At 53.6% G+C, this 19,302-nt stretch overlaps 4 protein-coding genes across 4 annotated transcripts in view; all 4 read left to right on the top strand.

Moving 5' to 3' along the window:
- The window catches only part of VOLCADRAFT_105434 (uncharacterized protein), a gene marked incomplete at both ends in the record, with an annotated part of 15,165 nt that extends 10,241 nt beyond the window's left edge, over positions 1–4,924 (top strand). The window contains 13 exons of the mRNA XM_002952172.1: positions 111–172; positions 379–513; positions 854–941; positions 1,196–1,287; positions 1,500–1,556; positions 1,730–1,744; positions 1,846–1,986; positions 2,300–2,345; positions 2,752–2,834; positions 3,117–3,203; positions 3,630–3,746; positions 4,156–4,256; positions 4,624–4,924. Coding sequence (XP_002952218.1) covers positions 111–172; positions 379–513; positions 854–941; positions 1,196–1,287; positions 1,500–1,556; positions 1,730–1,744; positions 1,846–1,986; positions 2,300–2,345; positions 2,752–2,834; positions 3,117–3,203; positions 3,630–3,746; positions 4,156–4,256; positions 4,624–4,924 — 1,325 coding nt within the window. The remainder of the gene's footprint in view (positions 1–110; positions 173–378; positions 514–853; positions 942–1,195; positions 1,288–1,499; positions 1,557–1,729; positions 1,745–1,845; positions 1,987–2,299; positions 2,346–2,751; positions 2,835–3,116; positions 3,204–3,629; positions 3,747–4,155; positions 4,257–4,623) is intronic.
- Positions 4,925–6,282: 1,358 nt separating this feature from the next.
- Positions 6,283–9,725, top strand: VOLCADRAFT_105435 (uncharacterized protein; the record flags this gene model as incomplete). The annotated part of the gene is made up of 8 exons (XM_002952173.1): positions 6,283–6,630; positions 6,744–6,805; positions 7,388–7,597; positions 7,756–7,800; positions 7,932–7,976; positions 8,241–8,420; positions 8,572–8,882; positions 9,575–9,725. Exons 1-8 carry the CDS (start codon positions 6,462–6,464, stop codon positions 9,723–9,725), a joined length of 1,173 nt encoding a protein of 390 aa, XP_002952219.1. The 5' UTR covers positions 6,283–6,461.
- A 588-nt stretch (positions 9,726–10,313) lies between these two features.
- VOLCADRAFT_92908 (uncharacterized protein) lies at positions 10,314–15,789 on the top strand (the record flags this gene model as incomplete). The annotated part of the gene is made up of 10 exons (XM_002952174.1): positions 10,314–10,665; positions 10,787–10,993; positions 11,213–11,387; positions 11,497–11,578; positions 11,832–12,119; positions 12,432–13,115; positions 13,253–13,372; positions 14,567–14,692; positions 15,062–15,290; positions 15,524–15,789. The coding sequence occupies 10 exons, from the start codon at positions 10,314–10,316 to the stop codon at positions 15,787–15,789; spliced, it is 2,529 nt and encodes an 842-aa protein (XP_002952220.1).
- Positions 15,790–16,260: 471 nt separating this feature from the next.
- On the top strand, positions 16,261–18,634 carry VOLCADRAFT_105436 (uncharacterized protein; the record flags this gene model as incomplete). Its single annotated transcript, XM_002952175.1, has 5 exons — positions 16,261–16,490; positions 16,599–16,680; positions 16,874–17,161; positions 17,475–18,110; positions 18,242–18,634. 5 exons carry the CDS (start codon positions 16,261–16,263, stop codon positions 18,410–18,412), a joined length of 1,407 nt encoding a protein of 468 aa, XP_002952221.1. The 3' UTR covers positions 18,413–18,634.
- Between the last annotated feature and the right edge of the window lie 668 nt (positions 18,635–19,302).

The following is a 19,302-nucleotide window of genomic DNA, read 5'->3' on the forward strand; positions in this document are numbered from 1 at the left end:
GGGGGAGTGGAGGGGGGACGGGAGAGGGACCCAAAACCGCCAACTGCCAACCAAGCTCCCCCAACCAATTCGGGCGCCCCCCCCCACGTGCCGTGTGCCATCCTCGCCAGCTACTGCTTGCGGCTCAGCTCCTTCAAGTACTTCCGTGGCAAATTCATCCGTGCCATGTCTGGTTCGCTATGTGTGTCTTTCCTACTCCTGGCCCCCAAACACCAACCCCCCTACGCCAGCAATGATCAGTCGTTTCTTGCACCATCATATGACTCCTCGCTCCCGCCGCAAAGTTACCTGGCCCCGCATCGCTTCCGCCCTTTCCTCTCCCCGGGGGTTTGCGTGGGGGAATGACACGAAACACACAGGGTACGGCTCGTCCCGGAGGAGGTGGAAACGGCGGTCAAGCTTGTACGGCAGGCCATTGAGGCTCAGCTCCGGAACCCACTCCATTCGTACCACCAGCGTGTGCGTTACATCAACTACGGCGGCTGCTATTACTTCAAACAGCTTACCTTGGAGGTTCGTTGGGGTGTGTGAAAAAGGGGGAGGCCGTGGGGGCTAGGGGTTAGGAGGTGTGGGTAAGGGGGAATCTGGTGTTTTTGCGTGATATGGGCTCCCATGGGGCTGTGTATGTGTGTGCGTGTGTGTGTGGTGGTGGTGGGGAAATGCCCTTTGGTTGCCGGACATGTCTCCCTGTTCTGTATTGTACTGCTCGGATCCCCTCCTCCTCTGCAGATCCCTCTCTTCCCCCGTCCAGGAATCTCCCCTCCTGGACGGCTTTTCTGAACACTGCCCGTTCCGGCCTCAAAACACACATACACACATACATACATACAACACACACTCGCCCCCCTTCCAGGAGGTGGACAAGGTCGACCCCGCTCTGGCCCTGGCCCATCACAACCTGAGCTGGAGGAACCCCGCGGAGTTCACCCTGGTGCTAACCGGTACGTGGGTCGGTGGGTCGTCGGTCCGTTGAGGAGGCCCTGGTGAGTGTGTTTTTGAGGGGGGAGAAGTGTATGTATGTATATGTGTATGTGTGTATGTATGTATGTGTGTGGGGATGGGGAGTAGAGCTAGAGCAGTCTCAACAGCGTATTAGATGGTGTTCTTTCACTTTCCACACGCGCAATAACACACACACACAGACACGCACAAACATACACACAGATGAATGGTATCATCCCGACGTCCTAATCAGGCAACGTGGATCGGGGGCAACTGGAGCAGCTGCTGTGCCGCTACCTCGCCACACTGCCCAAAACCGCTCTACCGCCGCCAAAGCTACCAAAGGTACGGCACTGTACGGCACTGTACGACCACCGTCTACGGCCACTTCTTGTCAAACATTACTTTAACACTTAAATCATGTTTTATGTAGGCCTGAATGAAATCGTTCCGGACTAGGGTCCTTCCTAAGGTTCTAACCCCTAGGCGTCCATCGGAACTATTTTATAATCTTGGTCGTTGATGTCCCACTCGCTCGGCCCCGTCCCGTACGACAGGACGTCAAGCCGCTGCCGTACAGGTTCCCGGAGACGCCTGTCGTGGAGGACGTCAAGGTGTGTTTCGGGGAGCTGTGGGTTCCAAAAGCTGTGGTAACGGCGAACTTACATGTGCCGGATTATAGCCGTACAGTTCCTGTATCGTACAATCTTACAATTTCTTCCCCGACTCCCCTATCCTGCTTCTTGCACATGATACCCTCCCCGCTCCCCCTCCCCTTCCCCCTCAGCTTCACTCGTTCGTGGTTCGTCTTTCCTCCCTCCCCCCTCCCCCTCCCCGCTCCCCCTCCCCGCTCCCCCTCCCCCTCCCCCTTCCCCTTCCCCCTCTTCCTGGTTATTGTTTCAGGTTGCCATGGTGTCGCCGGTGGCTCAGTCGCAAATCACCTTCCCCGTGTCGCTGTCCCGCCCCCGGGCGAGGGAGGAGGTGGTGTGGCTGGCGCTGGCGTGTAGGGCCCTGGAGACACGGCTCATTCAGAGGATGCGGTTTGTTAGGGGGGATGTGTACACGGTGCGTCTCCGCGCGCGCGTATGTATGTGTGTATGTGCATGTGTATACGTGTCTGAGCGTATGTGTGAATGTATGTTCTGATGTACCGGTAGGGATACCTACACGTATTGCTTGGTTTTGTGTGCGTTAGCGTGTGTTCGTTTGCGTGTGTGTTTGTGCTTTTGTGTGCCTGTGTGTGTGTGTGTGTGTGTGGGCGGGGGGTGTTGCGTGTTTGACTCTTTCCCGTGATGGTTCCCCTCGCGGTTTCACAACCTCCCTCTTCCATCTCCCCCGGCCCCCGTCCCCCTTCCAGGTTTCCGTGAGCTCCTTCTTCGGCTGCGTAGCTCCCAGCCTGGACGGTGCGTCAGGGGGGGTAGAGGGGAGGAGGGGGACGGGGTGGGGGGAGAGGGAGGAGAGGGAGGGGGAGGAGTGGGGGGAAGGGGAGGAGCAGCGCCTTTCCCCCCGGGGCTGATGAGGTCCGTCATAGACCCATCCAATCCCGTCCACCGCACACACGTAGCTGATGTGCATAGTCGCGAACCTCACCGCCCTAGGGGTTGTGGATATCCGTATGCACGTGCACATGCACGTGTATGTGTACATGTGTGTGTGTGTTTCTGGATCTTTCCCCGCCTCGTATGCATTTCCCTCCGGTGTTTTGTAGTTTGCACCGCATTGTTCCCGTCTCACTAGAACCTGTATATACATACATACACACATACACTTCCCCGCCCTCTCCCCCCCGGCTGTCCCCCCATTTTACAGGCGACCCTGAGGGCGATGTGGCCATCATGTTCTCCTGCGACCCCGCTAACAAGGATCGACTGGTTGGCATGGCGCTGGAGGAGGTGAGGGGGGGGAGGTGTAAGGGGGCTAGTGGGGGGGGGAGGGGAGAAAAAAGGGGGTATGGTGGGCGATGCAGTTAAAGACAAGTGTGGGGACTGCGGGGCAGTGGGGTGCTCGTTTTGTGTGTTTTGGGGTGTGGAGGATGGACGGATGGATGGATGGATATGCTCGGGCGGGGTCCGTTACAAAGGCGATGTGGGATATGGCGGAATGAGGCAATTCAAGTGCGTGGTACCGTGTCGTACAGTGGTGCCGTATGCTCAGTACGTTATTGTGTCGTACAGGTAGCGGCAATCCAGGCCAGCGGCATGACGACTGAGGAGGTCGAGACGCTGATCAACTTGGAAAGGCTGCAGTACGAGGAAAGCCTGGTGAGTACAGGCACGTATGTATGTATGTGTGTACTATGGTAAGCGCGTATGTATGTGTGTATCATGTACGATGTGTGTGTGTGCCATTCGTGCCTTCATGCCCGGTATCAAGGCCGATACCCCCGATGTACTTTTCGCTAGGTACCAAGGTATTGCGCTGCAGGTATGTGCCGTACATTCCTGATGTCCATGTACGGTGTGTTTTCCCTTTGTCGGGGTAGATCCCCCGTGCATGCTTCAGCTTTACTTGACATAAAACCCGCTCCCTTCAGCTCCCTCCAGACTCCTGCTTGCCATTTCCGTTGTCCCTCCCCCATTTCCCCCACCATACACACTTCCAGTAATTTATTCCTTTGACCTTCTAGAGTTTCACTATGGGTTTTTTTTCTCCAACACGCGCATACATACGTACATACATACACGCAGGCGGAGAACAGCTACTGGCATGAGGTCATCGTGTCTGGTTTCCAGTCCAAGAGCTACCAGCTGCTCGGGGGGGATCTGGGGGCAGTGTACGGCAAAAACACGGAGGCTCGGGAAAAGGTGGGCGGAGGAGGGGGGCCCGGGAGCCGGGGGAGGAATCCCAGGAAGGGGGAGAAGACGGTGTGGATGGGGGTTGGATGGGAGGGAGGGAGAGGGGGTTGAATGGAGGGGTTATTACGGGGTTAGCTAAGCATGTATGCGCAATGGTTCTTTCCCGCCCTTTCGTTGCTTTGAGTTTGAGGGGTCTGTTGTTGAGTGTGTGTGCGTGTGTGTGTGTATTGTGTGTCCTTTGAGTACCCCCCAATCCCCCCGACGCAGCCCCATTCCAAGCCGTTGATGCCCCTTGAAAATTATCAACGGATACAACACCACGTCTTTCTCCCTTCCCTAATTCCCCCATTCACTCACCTCAACACTGACTCCCCCACCCCCCATGGGATACCCCCCCCCCTGCCTCATCCTGCCCCAGGTGTGGGGCTCCTGTACTCCGGAGACTCTGCAGGAGGCCTTCCGCCGCCTGTTCCCCTCACCCCCCACTGGCAGATACACAGCCATCAGCATGCTGCCTAGGTAGGGGCTGGGGGGGCCCTAAGTGGCGGCGGTGGTGCTGGTGGTGCTGGTGGCGGTGGTAAACCTGATAAGGGACCAAGGGGCATCAGCAGGTGCTTCTCTGTATTAGTACGGCACCTGGCTGGCGGGGCAGCAGCTGTTGTCCGCATTGAGCAGCGAGTACACGCAGCTGTTTCCGTATCACAGCCCCCGCCGGAGTGCCACACCTCCGTAAATGCTCTCCGTCATGTAATCCCCCTCCCCCCTCCCTTGCTCTCTTGCTCTCTTGCTCCCTGCTGCCTCCCTTCGTGTGTACGTGTGTGCGTCCTACTGATCACGTGTCACATCGGGGCCCATGTTTGTCCCCCCCTGCTCACTGGACATTCAGGCCGCCGGGGCTATGGCACCGCATCGGTGCATATCTAGCGAGTAAATGGCTCGGAGCCTCGTGCGGGGGCTTCCCGCCGCCAGCGGGGGGAATGCCCCAGGAGCCGCCGCCGTCAGCCGCCGCCGCTACCACCATGCCACTTTTAGGCAGTAGCGCTGCAACAAGCGCCGGCGGCGACGGCGACGGCAGCAGCATTTTGTCGTACATCCCGGCTGCGGGCATCACCGCGGCGGCCGCCGCGGCGGCGGCGGTGGGCGCTGGGTTACTGCTCTGGTCCAGATCGGGCCAGCGCCGCGGCTAGCTTTGCCAGATACATTAGAGGTGTGCGGCATGCATGCTGTACGACCTGAGTCGATGTGCTGTGCCTGGTTACGTTGGGACTGTCTTAAGGCGGGCCGCTGTACGGTGGCAGTACGTAATGTGCAGTTCGTTGGGGACTGTTACGCTTTCCGTACTTGGTGGGAGGTCGAGCCCTCCGAGCGAGGGGAGGAAATGGTACGATTGCCGATTCTTGCTCCAAATTGAATTGGACCTCGGCAAATCAAATCGGCTAATAGTTTGCTCGACCCGAACCTGTTCAAAATCCCCACAAGAACTGAATTCATTGCTTTTTTGCTGCTTGGGAGGGCGTTTTGTGTCGCTCTTTCTTTTTTTTATTACGGCATTCAGCTTTTCCTCGGAAGCAGGAAAATCTGGCCGCACCACTGCCACAGCTTACAAGCTGTGGTACTACTTCCTTAACCCTAAACCTTATCATTATTATGCAACTAGCCGCCCGTAGCCGCGGTATGGGTTTCTGTCTTCAAATGGAAACTCCTTTGGGTGTTACAGCTACGTGGTTCACAGGTAATTGAGATAACCTCTCTACGGACAGTTACGCGTGTGGAGCTAGTAGGTCCCTTGGCAGACCTCCTCACGTGCAGGGAGTTTGCAAGGAATATCATGGCCATTAAACCTACTTGCCGAACTAGTTAAAGGACCGGTCAAACGACACTCTTGACGGAAAACCCAAAACAATGGAGAATTCAGTATGCATGATGGCATCCACAGGCTCTCCCAATGTGGCTTTCGATGCGGCGGATGGAAACGGGGGTTGTGGACATCTAGGGTTCTGTACTTGTCCGCGGCCACTGCTGAGCGGATTTACTACGGTATACTCAAGTAGTAGTGGTTGTCCAAGAGGGAATAGCTGCCTTAGCAGTCGTCGGCAATCGTAACGCATAGGCTACACGTGTGTTGGGAAGGGTATGTAGAACGCAGCCTCATGCACGGCATGACAAACCAGATTCGACAGCTTGGCATCAACGATACCTTTGCCAAAGCCAAACCTCTTTCACTATGCACCTTGATGGGTACTAATAGTGCGTATTGCACGTGTAATTATACTCAGGACCTAGGCAGGAAGCTAACCCCATGCTGGGTTTCGGATTACATCACGAGCCGCTAAGAATCACGACGGCACTGCGTGCGGTTGCACGGCATGGCTGTCGTCCATCCAGCCTTGGGAGCTTCAAACCGCTCGTCGACATGGTAGATTGGATAGAGAATGACTTCCAAATATTCGCGAGCTGGTGATTAATTAGTCGTACCATGTAGTTCACATGGAAGCACATGGCCACATGGAAGCAAGAAATCTTGCCTGGCTCCGAGACCGCTAACATCGAAGGCCGCCGCAAGCGCGAAGGTCTACCAATCATGCCTATTTCCAACCTGCCATATTGGCTATAAAGCTCGCATGCCTGACGTTTATTTTGGAGTTGTCCGGCGCAACGGCTCTATTTACGATTTCGCACTTTTTTCCCCCAAATACTAGTAATAGATTAAACAACTAAGTCATCATGGCATTTCGCCTGTGTCGTGATGCTCTTGTGGGGCCCGGGAAAGTGACTTCGCGACGGATGCGGCCGTGCTCAGCAGTCCTGCCTTTGGCACAACAATCTTTTGAGACAAATACAGATGCAAGCAGAACTGCCAGGCGCAGCGCGGCGGTGACGTTGCTGTCTGCCGGTAAGTCGCCGGTCAATCCCTAGTGGACGGCTCCGAAGTACCCCGGCCCAGTCGGCAATGCAACATCCGAATTTCGTTACGCGCGTAATGGAGAGCTTCGCGTGGAACAACAGGGCTGCTATGCGGTCAAGTAATGTTGCCGGAGTCGGCGTTGGCAACAGTCGACACGGCGAAGGTAAGGCAGGGCTTGGGGTCACCGCCGCGGGTGCCAACAGAAGCTTATCATTATCACACCAAATTTTGGGTGCTATTTCCTTCCAGCTTAGGTAACAAACCCTTACGTTGCCTTCTGATGTGCCGGTGCATGGAGAGCTGAAAAACAGCTTTGAACGGGTCCAAACTATCATCACAACGAGTGCAGACGTGCAGTTATCTACTGTACTGAGGCAAGATGGCCGGTCGGTGATTCAAGTAGATGTTGCTCTAGGGTTTCAGCTTCGCTCTAGACAGCTGCCCTTAACACCTACCGGGCACGCATCCGGGCCAGCGCGCGGCCGTCAGCCACGGATACGGATGCTACGGGTTTATCCACTCACACTTCATTTCTCACGCCTACCACCTGCCGCACATCTGCTGTCACATCAGGGGCTACCTACCTACCGGCAGGGGTGCGCTTGCTCCAAAACCGCGCATCTTACATCTTCGGTACAATCTTCGCACTGAGTTCCCTAAACCTATCGCCCTACTTGAAAACATCTCTTTTCCAAAAACTAACAAAAAAATCTCCGGGGGGGGGGGTCACGTAACGGACGCGCAGCCCCAGGCGACCCTAGTAGCCGCCGCCCAGCCGACCCCGCGGCCTCTGTTGCCAAACTTGATGCTGGCGCCGCCGCCTCTCGCGTCCACGGCCGTCACCAGCAACGGCGCTGCCGCAGTGATCGAGGAGGCAGAGGAGATCGTAATGGACGTCGTACATTTTTTCCAGCATAGCGTAGAGGCCGTCGAGTCGACCGTACACCACCTGCAGGTACCGGATAGCACGATGTTTTTGTTCGTTGTTACCGTTAATGTTGTTGTTGTTACAGCGGTGGGCTACCCAGCTTCTATGTCTGGGAGCAAAGAAGCCGAGACCTGAAGTGGATCTGGATCTGGATCCCGGGTTCATTACGCCTCTCCCCCCTTCAGGTTGTTCATGCGATGGAGCGGCTGGAGGGGATGCCCCTGAACCAGGTGGGTCATGACCCATGGGTCAGCGGGGGGAGCAGTGAGGTAGGGGGCGAGACGAAGTAGCGGCGGGCTGGGGACGTACGGCACACCTTCTGTCGCATCGTCTGTGCCTCGTCGTACCCCCTGTCTCCGAGGTTAGTGGGGGGAGAGGGGAGGGGGCTGCTCAATTAAAACCGGCGGTGAGGGACCGGTGGGTTGACCATTCGACGGTTGCTGCCATGTCCGATACGAGCGCATTCCATTCCAGCTGTCGAAAAACGCCTAACAGCCTCAACAGCGATACCTCAACTGTTGCTCCTGCTGCTGCTGATGGTGATGCTTCAATGCGATGGAACACTTGTCATGGACGCCGTCTTTGCGCTCCTAAATAAACTTCCCGCGGTCGCCGTGATTTATGTGTATATATTTACATACATACTTGTCGTCCAATTTCATAATAATAGGTGGTTGATCTTGAGCTGCTCAAGGCCGCGATGCATCCGGCGTCCTCATCATTGTACGGCATGACGGAGTACGACGAGGAGCAACTTGTCAACAGCAGATTGGACTCTGCTCTGGACTCAGTGGCTCAGTGGCAGCTCCGTGATGTGGTGGATGTTGGGAAATTGGCGAATGCTCTGCAGGTGCGTCTTGCATTATATAAGGATTTACCTGTATGTCTAGTGTGTATGTTTGTGTGTTTTATGTTGGCCCAGGCGGCAATTTAGCGCTCATTCCTAATGCATACTTTAGATTTCCCATAAGCCAAATCCTTATCCCCGGTCCTCCGTACAGGATGTGCAGTACAGCGGGCCTTTGGACTCCCGGTCGCTGCAACGAGAAGCACCCCGACTGCGGAGAGCGGTTCATTGGGAGGCTGTGGCGGAGGCTGTGAGGCCTCCAGTGCTGCGACAGGCACTCAATGCGCTGGCGGAACCGGCCAGGCGCGGCGCTGCCGGGCCGTTCTCTGAGCTGGATATCCGTACGGCGATAGCTGCCGTACGAATGGATGTCGTACGGGACGTATTATCGCCGCCTAAACCGTCGTCCCAGCAGTCGAGGGTGCATTCCCTGGACTCCAGCGGTTTGTGGACCTGGGACAATATGTGAGGCTCTTGCACGGGTGGGAAAGTGGTTAAGGGTTGTTATTACAGTTGGGGTAGTTGAGAGCGGTTGAAAATCGTTGTAATTGTATACAGTTATATACAGCTATAAGCAGTTTGGCGGCGGCGCGTGAAAACAGTCATCAAAATGCAGATGAGTGAGTTGTGGAGAGTGGTTGAGCACAGGGGGTTGTGTACGCATGCAGGTGCTGCCGCGATGATATGACGGTATGATGTGGGTTGCAGAGTGGGTAGGGGGGGGGGCTACATGGCACGGGAGGAGGGGAATGTGGGTGCTTGTCACACGGTGAGATCTGAGCACGTGCGGGTTTTGCAAGCAGCGCTAAGTTGTACACGACGCTCACGAACGCCACTCATGCAGCCTGTCTGACGTTGGCTTGGCAACGCATCGACAACAACGACACAGGATATAAAGGCGCAAAGAGAAGGTGATAAAGACAAAGGACAGGGGGGGGGATGAAGGCGTGGCGGACCATCCAACTACTCTCGGCCTGGAGCGATGTGTTTAGGAACCGGACTGCTGGTGCAGGGCCAGGTCCATGGTGATCGCGTGGCTGGGTGTTGGTTGCTTTGGGGTTGCTCATATGCATGTGTAGGGGCCATATCCTCACATATCCTGGCCGCTACCCGGCGACACCCTGCCTTCCCCGGTATTTCGGGGCACCCTCATCCAGCGTCACCCTAGCCAACTTCTCAGTGGATCGTTCAGATTTCGCACCCAACACCGGCATCCAATGGAATCTGCCGGGTCAACTGCGGCTCAACTCCATTCCTGGTCAGCTCATAAATCAACTTTATCCCAGGTCACCACCGTCCATCGACTAGGGGCATTTTACCTTCCTCCATCGGATGGATTTACGAGCTTGCCAGGTCTCGATCCCGGGATTTCCCGTGCGCATTGGTGCGAGCTCTACAAGTAGTGCCTAACCTATACATATGTATGGATGTGTATGGGGGAAGAATCTCAAAGCCCAGAGGTGAAAATAAAGTAGGCTAGAGATATGGACATACATACATAAACTAAAATAAGCATCAGACAATTCTGTGCAGGAGTAAGCTGCATTATAGATGGCATGCGCTATCCGCCGAAAAATGATTCCCACACTACAACAACCTGCGAGAATTTCAGCCTGACAATCGATGGTTCTTTGGATTCCCTTGATTTCGGAGCCCGCCCCGACGTTCAAGCCCCGTTTAAAGCCTTAAACTCAACAATTACGCTATAAGTCTCTATTATATTTTGAGTCTGGGTGTTCAGGGCCTGCATCAGAGTGGATTGCTACACTCAAGCTCACATCCACTCCGGCTCGTGCCATCTGCGAACAAGGTGGTGCCTCCAGGAACGCAAAACATCCTTAAGCAATAGGCCTACAACACCATTGATTGAGTGGCCGAGTGCAGAGCTCTTGAATTATGGCGGACGAGCTCCAGTTGGTTCATCAGAAGATTAAGGATACCAAAGCCGAGGTTAGGGTCGTTGAAAATCGTCTGAAAGCAGTGGCGGAGCAGCTGGGGGCTGGCTTATCGGAGGAGATTTACAACCGCCTGAACAGCGAATGGAAATTACTAATGACAGATCTTGACGCCTTGCGGCAAAAGGAGAACCTCCTGCTCGAGCAGCGAATACGCAGTGAGTTGAAGGGAAAGGCTCTATATGGGGACCGCGGATGCCGCGGTCTTGGATCGCCGATAGCTTTACACGCACGCGTTGCAAGTGGGCTTCGGGTGCACTATATTGAGCTGTTTGTCCGCGAACATGAGTATGGTGCGTTTAACGGCCCGCAAAGTATCTCGGCTTTCGCCAGTTGAGTTGAAATTGCTTTGTATGTAGTACGGCCAAGTCATTTGGCTGTCGCTGGTCATGACGTCCGCTGTGTGTCCTGCAGGTGGCTACCGCCATGCGTTTCCCTCGAAGGAGCAGTTTTGGGAGCAGCTACCGTCGGCAACGTTTGCCATGTCCCCGGAGGGCTACGAGATCCTGCAGCTTGCACCAGGCACTAAGTTACCACTGCCTTACGACGTTCCAGCTTTGCTGTGTCGGCCCTGCTACCGCACCTTGTCGGAGAAGATTTTTGCATCTGTTGCGAATTCTGGTAGCTCCCCTAGATTCCTAATCCTCGGCACACCAGGCAAGTCGTCGGAGTTGAGCTGTTGAGGAACCAGACTGATCCCCTGAATGGGTGATGGTGAAGCTGGGAATATATTCAATAGGCTTTGGAAGGGTCAAGCTGCTTGCCTGGGGTGTTCTGATGTCGCAATGTGTTCCCGGACTTATGGCTTCAAAGAGGATGCCATTCATTTGTTCCGTACAGGTATCGGCAAGAGCATTTTCCTGTACTACTTGCTTCATCAGCTAGCGTGCCTGGGCAAAACCGTCGTGTGGTATGGCGAGTATTTGCTGTCTGTGCTGCTGTACACACCCAACGGTGTGTTCCAGGCAGACTCCATTGCGGCTTTTAGCGAGGAGCTAGAAAATCCGAATACATGGTATGTTGTGCAAAGCAGGGCTAGTGGATTTGCTGTGCATGCTCGAAGCTCTGCCGCATGTTGATCGTGGTGCGACCTAATCATGTTCTGTGTTTGACTCGCTCATCAGGTTCTTATGTGACGGTGTGGAGCCGGTGTCCACGGCGGCAATCACTGTGATGGCATCCTTGCCCCGCAGCTCAAAGTACCAAGTAAGTGCATGAACAGTGGAAAACGGTTACAAGTACTGTGTTTCAGTCGCTTGAAGCATAAGGGGTTGTGTTACTCATGCTGAATGCAACCTTGTGTCAACAGTTCGGCAGCACATCTTGCGGTAGCCTCCGACCTGATGACTTGACATCTGAATGGGTCTGTTGACCACGTCAGCTGTTCTGCACTTCGCTGGTTTTCAGTTTTTGGCCGTACATATCCGTATCATGTGCGTTGTACCACCACACTATGTAGAAGTACGACAAGGAAGGTCCCATACAGCTGTGGATGGGCCCCTGGTCCGTGTCGGAGCTAAAGGCGGCGCGTGACGCCATTTTCACCTCGGTCGACGCTGATGAACTACAACGGCTTTATGTTCGCTGGGGTGGCATCCCAGACTTCGTCTTGAAATTTGCAAATGCTAAGTTCAAGCAGCAGCTGTTTGACATATGCATATCTGCTTCAAATGGGATGCGGATATATGAAGCAGTACGTGATATCGAAGCTGCGTCAGATGATATCCTCAATCTGCTTTACATCCAGGTGCGAAGCCTCTCAAGATGACAGGCCGTGGGTATCCAATGCTGCAAGCACAGGCCTTTGGTAATATGTGTCTCCTAGGGTGTGCTTCAGGTGTACATGTCATGGCCGGGGGTAGAACCTTACACGTAGCTGAACTAGTGGAATGATAATTAACATGGCTGGTCAGTAATTCCCATTACAATGCCCTCTGATACTGCAATGCCCACTGATGAAAGCAGGGCTATATTTGTAGGGTACATGGCGGGCCTGAACTGCGTACCCTTCGACAAAAGCATTAACCCAGCTTTGGATTATTGTCACATCGACATGCAGGTGAACGAGGAGTGCAAGAAGATAGGCGTGGTTTTCGGCTCGGTGGAAATTGCACAGCGCATGCAGCAGCTGCTGATGCAGCGGGACCCGTTAGGCGAGCTGCTCTACCAGTGTTCTGGCGATCTGGAACGGGACTCTGTATGGTTTGACGATCTGCTTTACTGGTCTGCTGGCAAGCCGGAACTGGCCTCGCTGAGGGCCCAGCTGTTTGAGAGTGCAGCCCATGAAGCACTATGTAAGGGTGGCACATTTCGTGTGCGCAGCCTTTCCAACCCCGAACAGCAGGTCAGTCAACTGAAGGTGGGCCAAATGGAGCAGAAAGTAGTATGGGACAGCGACCTAAAAGAAGTGAACCTTGAAACAACAAAATCGGGATGCCTGATGGTGCCTGTGTCGAAGGACTTCCCAGCCGCCGTGGACAGCTTTCTTCTTTTGCCGAGCAGTGAATGCAGGCCAGGACGGCTGCTCTTCATCTTGGCGACCTTTACAGCCCAGCGCCCGATTAGCGTGCGGGGGTTGCTAGATGCCGTACAGAAGTTATCTGGTGATCTTCGGGGGCTCAAGCGTGAGCTGTACTTTGCAGTGCCGCCTGAGCTCTTTGACTCATTCACAGAACAACACTTTGACGGGCTTGAGACGGAGGTGGACACCATTAAGATGGAGCAATTTGCCATTGAGGTCCCGGTAGCAGGCTTCTGCACAGATGTCAAGCAAAGCAGTCCTGGAAGTGCTAGCAGTAGCAGCAGTAGCAGTGCCTGTAGCCACAGCAACGGGACGGCTGTTGGCAGAGGTATTCGTGTTGCACCATCTGCCTTGAGCAGGTCCTCATCCAGCACTTTGGCTCATTGGGGGAGCAGCCATCGGCCAAGGATGAATCCCCACATGGTCTTGCTTCGGAAATCCCTTATCTCGCGCGTCTCAACTGCTTCGAGGTGGATGTGGTGAGGGTGATGGTGTGGCTGCAGCTACACCAGCTGCATCTGTACAGATGAACATGTTCATGGTAGCAAGGATGATATAGCAATCGCTATTGCAAGGGATCCAAAAGTGGTTCGGAAAGGGTGACATTGTGGCCACTGGGTCATTGTTGTGGCTACAGAGGCTGCAGTACAAATAAGCTCTCCACTCTGCTTGGCATGATGGGTCTGTTGACTTGTTTTACCATGATGCCTTTTTGGCCCTTTCATGCACGGGCATGTGACACTTCAAAAGCCATTGTTCTTTCCAGGGCTGCAATCTCTGAGGTAGCTTGACTTGATCCTGATCCTGACTGTCTTGCTCTTGTTCTGTTTCTTTGGCCTCTTGATTTTCCTACCCTTCACCTAAGTCCTTCACGCCTATCTTCCACAGTCAGGGCTTTAGGGTTTAGGGTTTTATTTGCATGATATGTACGGTCGCCTCTGTATTGCTAACAAGGAACGTGCTTACTACTCATACTACGGCTTTACCATGCAGCATGACCACCGGACTCCGTTGACGTGTTCTGAAGGCCCCTCAGCCCTTCATTCCGAAATGAGCACGAACTGAACAAGAAATGAACGCGAAATGAAGGGATTCCCGAGAAGTCGAAGGGAGGTCGGTTCCCAGATTGTACAATACTCTCATGAACCCGAGCAAACACCAGCTATCAGCTATGACACAGTTAGTATAGACATGCATGCAAATATATGTAGATAATATATTTTGAAAATGTAATTGTCATATACAGCTATAAGCAGTTTGGCGGTGGCGCGTGAAAACAGTCATTCAAAAGCAGATGAGTGAGTTGTGGAGAGTGGTTGAGCACAGGAGGTTGTGTACGCATGCAGGTGATGCCGCGATGATATGACGGTATGACGTGCAACAGCATGTGCTGCGGCTAGATTAGGGCTGTGGGCCGCTGCAGCTGCAGGTAAAACCGTAAGGTTGATGTTGGCTGAAAGGGAAACATCCTGCAGTCAGTGCTGAATGGTTTTGTGTAAGTGTTTGTGCAGCCAGATGGAACGAAAGGACTGCTGGCCGGTTGCCCGACTCTAAAAAGGGAAGTACACACCTGCGAATTCCCTAGCTGAACAGAGCAGGAAGACATGCCAAAAGAACTATAAATCTAGCCCGGGGCCCATTAGCCAATCGCGTATCCCTCCGGATCCTGGCAGCCAAAGGCTCTCAGTTCCTTAGTTTACCGCAGGATCTGCAAGACCTGTCGCCGGGAAGGTAGGTTTGCGGATTTGCTGAGGTTTGTGCGCGTATATGCAGTTTTCGGGCAACCACGCAACAAGCAGGTAGGCAGATGGACTAAGCTGCATTAAAGATGGCATGGACTATCAGTCGCAAAATGATTACCACGGCATAACAACCCTGCGAGGATTTCAGCCTTTTCAGCCGATGGCCCTTTGGATTCCGTAGACTTCGGAGCCCACCCAACGTCCATCATCTTCAAGCCCGGTTTAAAACCTCCAGCTTGACGGAAATGGAATTACCTCAAAATTTAACTGCTGAGTTATCCGGGCCTGCATCAGTGTGTACTGCTACCCTCCAGGTCCCATCCACTCCGACCTGAAACATCTAAAAATCGGGTCGTGCCTCTAGGATACGCAAAAGGTCCTAATGCAGTAGGCCTACAACACCGTTGCTTGGGTGTCTGAGTCCAGGGCTCTGGAATCATGGCGCACGAGTTCCAGTTGGTTAAGCAAAAAATTAACAAGACCGAAGACGAGGTTAGGGCCGTCAAAGTTCGTCTGAACACAGTGGAGGAGCAGCTGGGGGCTGGCATATCTGAAGAAATGTACAGCCGCCTGAACTGCGAATGGCGCTTACTAATGGAAGATCTTACCGCCTTGCGGCGATTGGAGAACCTTCTGATCGAGCAGCGTATCCGCAGTGAGTTGTAGGGAAAGGCTCTATGCTGGGGCGCCGTTTTGCCACGGATGCCGCGGTTTCGGATCGCTGATAGCTTTACATGCACGCGTTGCAAGTGGGCTTCTGGTACATTCGGTTGAGCTGATTGTCCGCTAACATGACTATGGTACGTTCAACGGCTCGCAAGACTTCTCGACTTTCGCCAGTTGAGTCGAAATTGTTTTGTAAGTTTGCGCCCGCTGTGTGTCCTGCAGGCTGCCGCCATGCGTTGCGCTCAGTGGAGCAGTTCTGGAAGGAGCTACCGTCAGCAACGTTTGCAATGTCCCCGGAGGGCTACGAGATCCTTCAGCTTGCACCCGGCACTAAGTTCCCACAGCCTTGCGATGTTCCAGCTATGCTGTGTCGGCCCTGCTACCGCACCTTATCAGAGAAGATTTTTGCATCTGTTGCGAATTCTGGTAGCTCCCCTAGATTCCTAATCCTCGGCACACCAGGCAAGTTGTCGGAGTTGAGCTGTTGAGGAACCAGACTGATCCCCTGAATGGGTGATGGTGAAGCTGGGAATATATTGAATAGGCTTTGGAAGGATCAAGCTGCTTGCCTGGGGTGTTCTGATGTAGCAATGTGTCTCAATTACAGGGTGGTTAACTTCGCCAGCGGCCCCTTTTCCCGGGGCAGTCCCTGCTCTCCCCTGCTAGAGAGGCACCCTAATCCGTCACCCCATCCGACTTCAGAATGTATTCGTTGGGTTCGGCAACTCACCACCAGCATCCAACCAAATCTAGTGGATCAACGGCGCATCAACTAGGTTCCTGGTCAGCTTGCAAGTTGATTTTATCACGTTCTACATCGTCCATATGATGGGGGGCCACCTCCCATTTCAACAAAACATTCCTTAAACACCCGAGGAGCCGGCAGGCGGATTTGAACCCGGGGCGGCCGGGAGCAGAAGTCAGGCCTTAACCTCTTCCAGCCGCCTGCCACTCGTGCAATGTGTTCCCGGACTTATGGCTTCAAAGAGGATGCCATTCATTTGTTCCGTACAGGTATCGGCAAGAGCATTTTCCTGTACTACTTGCTTCATCAGCTGGCGTGCCTGGGCAAAACCGTCGTGTGGCATGACGAGTTGATGGCTTCTGTGCTGCTGTACACACCCAACGGTGTGTTCCAGGCAGACTCCATTGTCCCATTTACAAAGGAGCTAGAAAATCCGAGTACATGGTATGTTGTGCAAAGCAGGGCTAGCGATTTTGCTGTGCATTCTCGAAGCTCTGTCGCATGTTGATCGTGGTGCGACCTAATCATGTTCTGTGTTGACTCGCTCATCAGGTTCTTATGTGACGGTGTGGAGCCGGTGTCCACGGCGGCAATCACTGTGATGGCATCCTTGCCCCGCAGCTCAAAGTACCAAGTAAGTGCATGAACCGTGGAAAACGGTTACAAGTACTGTGTGTTCCAGTCGCTTGAAGCATAAGGGGTTGTGTTACTCATGCCGAATGCAACCTTGTGTCACCAGTTCAGGGGCACATCTTGCGGTAGTATCAGTTTTCAGTTTTTGGCCGTACATATCCGTATCATGTGCGTTGTACCACCACACTATGTAGAAGTACGACAAGGAAGGTCCCATACAGCTGTGGATGGGCCCCTGGTCCGTGTCGGAGCTAAAGGCGGCGCGTGACGCCATTTTCACCTCGGTCGACGCTGATGAACTACAACGGCTTTATGTTCGCTGGGGTGGCATCCCGCGCTTTGTGTTGCGACATGCAAATAATGCATGCCAGCAGCAGAAGCTTGACGAGGTGATAGCAGTTGCAAATCCAGAGCTGATATATAAAGCAGTATGTTACATCGAAGGGGCGTCAGATTATAACCACAAGCTGCTTCACGTCCAGGTGCGAAGCCTCTCAAGATGATAGGCAGTGGGTATCCAATGCTGCAAGCACAGGCCTTAGGTAATATGTGTCTCCTAGGGTGTGCTTCAGGTGTATATGTCATGGCCGGGGGGGTAACCTTAGCTGAACTAGTGGAATGATAATTACCTAACATGCATATGGCTGGTCAGTAATTCCCATTACAATGCCCTCTGATACTACAATGCCCACTGAAAGCAAGGCTATTTTTGTAGGGTACATGGTGGGCCTGAACTGCGTACCCTTAGACAAAAGCATTTACCCAGTTTTGGATTATTGTCGCATGTACATGCAGGTGAACGAGAAATGCGAGGAGGTCGGCCGAGTCTTCGGCTCAGTGGAAATTGCACAGCGCCTGCAGCAGCTGCTGATGCGGCAGCGCTCGGTATGGTTTGACGATCTGCTTTACTGGTCTGCTGGCAAGCCGGAACTGGCCTCGCTGAGGGCCCAGCTGTTTGAGTGTGCAGCCCATGAAGCACTATGTAAGGGTGGCGCATTTCGTGTGCGCAGCCTTTCCAACCCCGAACAGCAGGTCAGTCAACTGAAGGTGGGCCAAATGGAGCAGAAAGTAGTATGGGACAGCGACCTAAAAGAAGTGAACCTTGAAACAACAAAATCGGGGTGCCTGATGGTGCCTGTGTTGAAGGACTTCCCAGCCGCCGTGGACAGCTTTCTTCTTTTGCCGAGCAGTGAATGCAGGCCAGGACGGCTGCTCTTCATCTTGGCGACCTTTACAGCCCAGCGCCCGATTAGCGTGCGGGGGTTGCTAGATGCCGTACAGAAGTTATCCGGGGACCTTCAGGGGCTCAAGCGAGAGCTGTATTTTGCAGTGCCGCCTGAGCTCTTTGACTCATTCACGGAACAACACTTTGACGGGCTTGAGATGGAGGTGGACACCATCAAGATGGAGCAATATGCCATTGAGGTCCCGGTAGCAGGCTTCTGCACAGATGTCAAGCAAAGCAGTCCTGGAAGTGCTAGCAGTAGCAGCAGTAGCAGTAGCCACAGCAACGGGACGGCTGCTGGCAGAGGTAGTCGTATTGCACCATCTGCCTTGAGCAGGTCCTCATCCAGCACTTTGGCTCATTGGGGGAGCAGCCATCGGCCAAGGATGAATCCCCACATGGTCTTGCTTCGGAAATCCCTTATCTCGCGCGTCTCATCTGCTTCGAGGTGGATGTGGTGATGCTGGTGGCTATTGCAAGGGATCCAAAAGTGGTTCGGAAAGGGTGACATTGTGGCCACTGGGTCATTGATGTGGTTACAGAGGCTGCAGTACAAAGTACAAAGAAGTCCTCCACTCTGCTTGGCATGATGGGTCTGTTGACATGTTTTACCATGATGCCTGTTTGGCCCCTTCATGCACGGGCATGTGACACTTCAAAAGCCATTGTTCCTTCCAGGGCTGCAATCTCTGAGGTAGCTTGACGTGATCCTGATCCTGACTGTCTTGCTTTTTTTCTGTTTCGCCAGATTACTCAGTCAGCGCGTGAACCAAAAGGTAAAAGGAAATGTCCCCGAGAAAAACCCCGTCCCTGAAGCTTGACAGTATAAACATACACACCCCGTTCATATCCGCCTGCCAACCTCTCGGTGTGTGAGGGGTGTTGAAATGGGAGGCAGTGTTTTTTTTGGTAATATATTACTTTTTTGGGAATAAATGGGGGTCTGAGCCTGGAAGAAATGGAATAATTGGTCAGTTGGCCGTACTGGTTCATTACTTCGGCCATAAGTCGCCCCAAATGCATTCTGCACATATAAATCTGAACATTTGGAGCTTATACACTATTTACGTATAAAATATTTGATGATATCACCATGAGACGGCCCGCTGTTGCATTCAACTTAGGTCAACGGGGCATTCGTTCATTCTTGACCAAAGCAAACGGCCCAGAAAGTCCGCAGACTCAATGCCCCAAACATTTAGAAGAAGAATTGGATAATACAGAAGACAAGGATAGGCATGCTGTAGTTGCCGCTCTTGAAGTCAGTGAAGCCAGCGATTTGAGCGAAGCTTAGGATCCCCTGGTGAAGCGGCAACGCACAACTGCAGCAACCAGCGACTCAGCTGAGCAGCTCGATTCTGACGAGGAAGGGCCACCACCCCAAGATGTCGCCACGGC

Source organism: Volvox carteri (assembly GCF_000143455.1).
Source record: "Volvox carteri f. nagariensis unplaced genomic scaffold VOLCAscaffold_28, whole genome shotgun sequence".
Classification (NCBI taxonomy): domain Eukaryota; kingdom Viridiplantae; phylum Chlorophyta; class Chlorophyceae; order Chlamydomonadales; family Volvocaceae; genus Volvox; species Volvox carteri.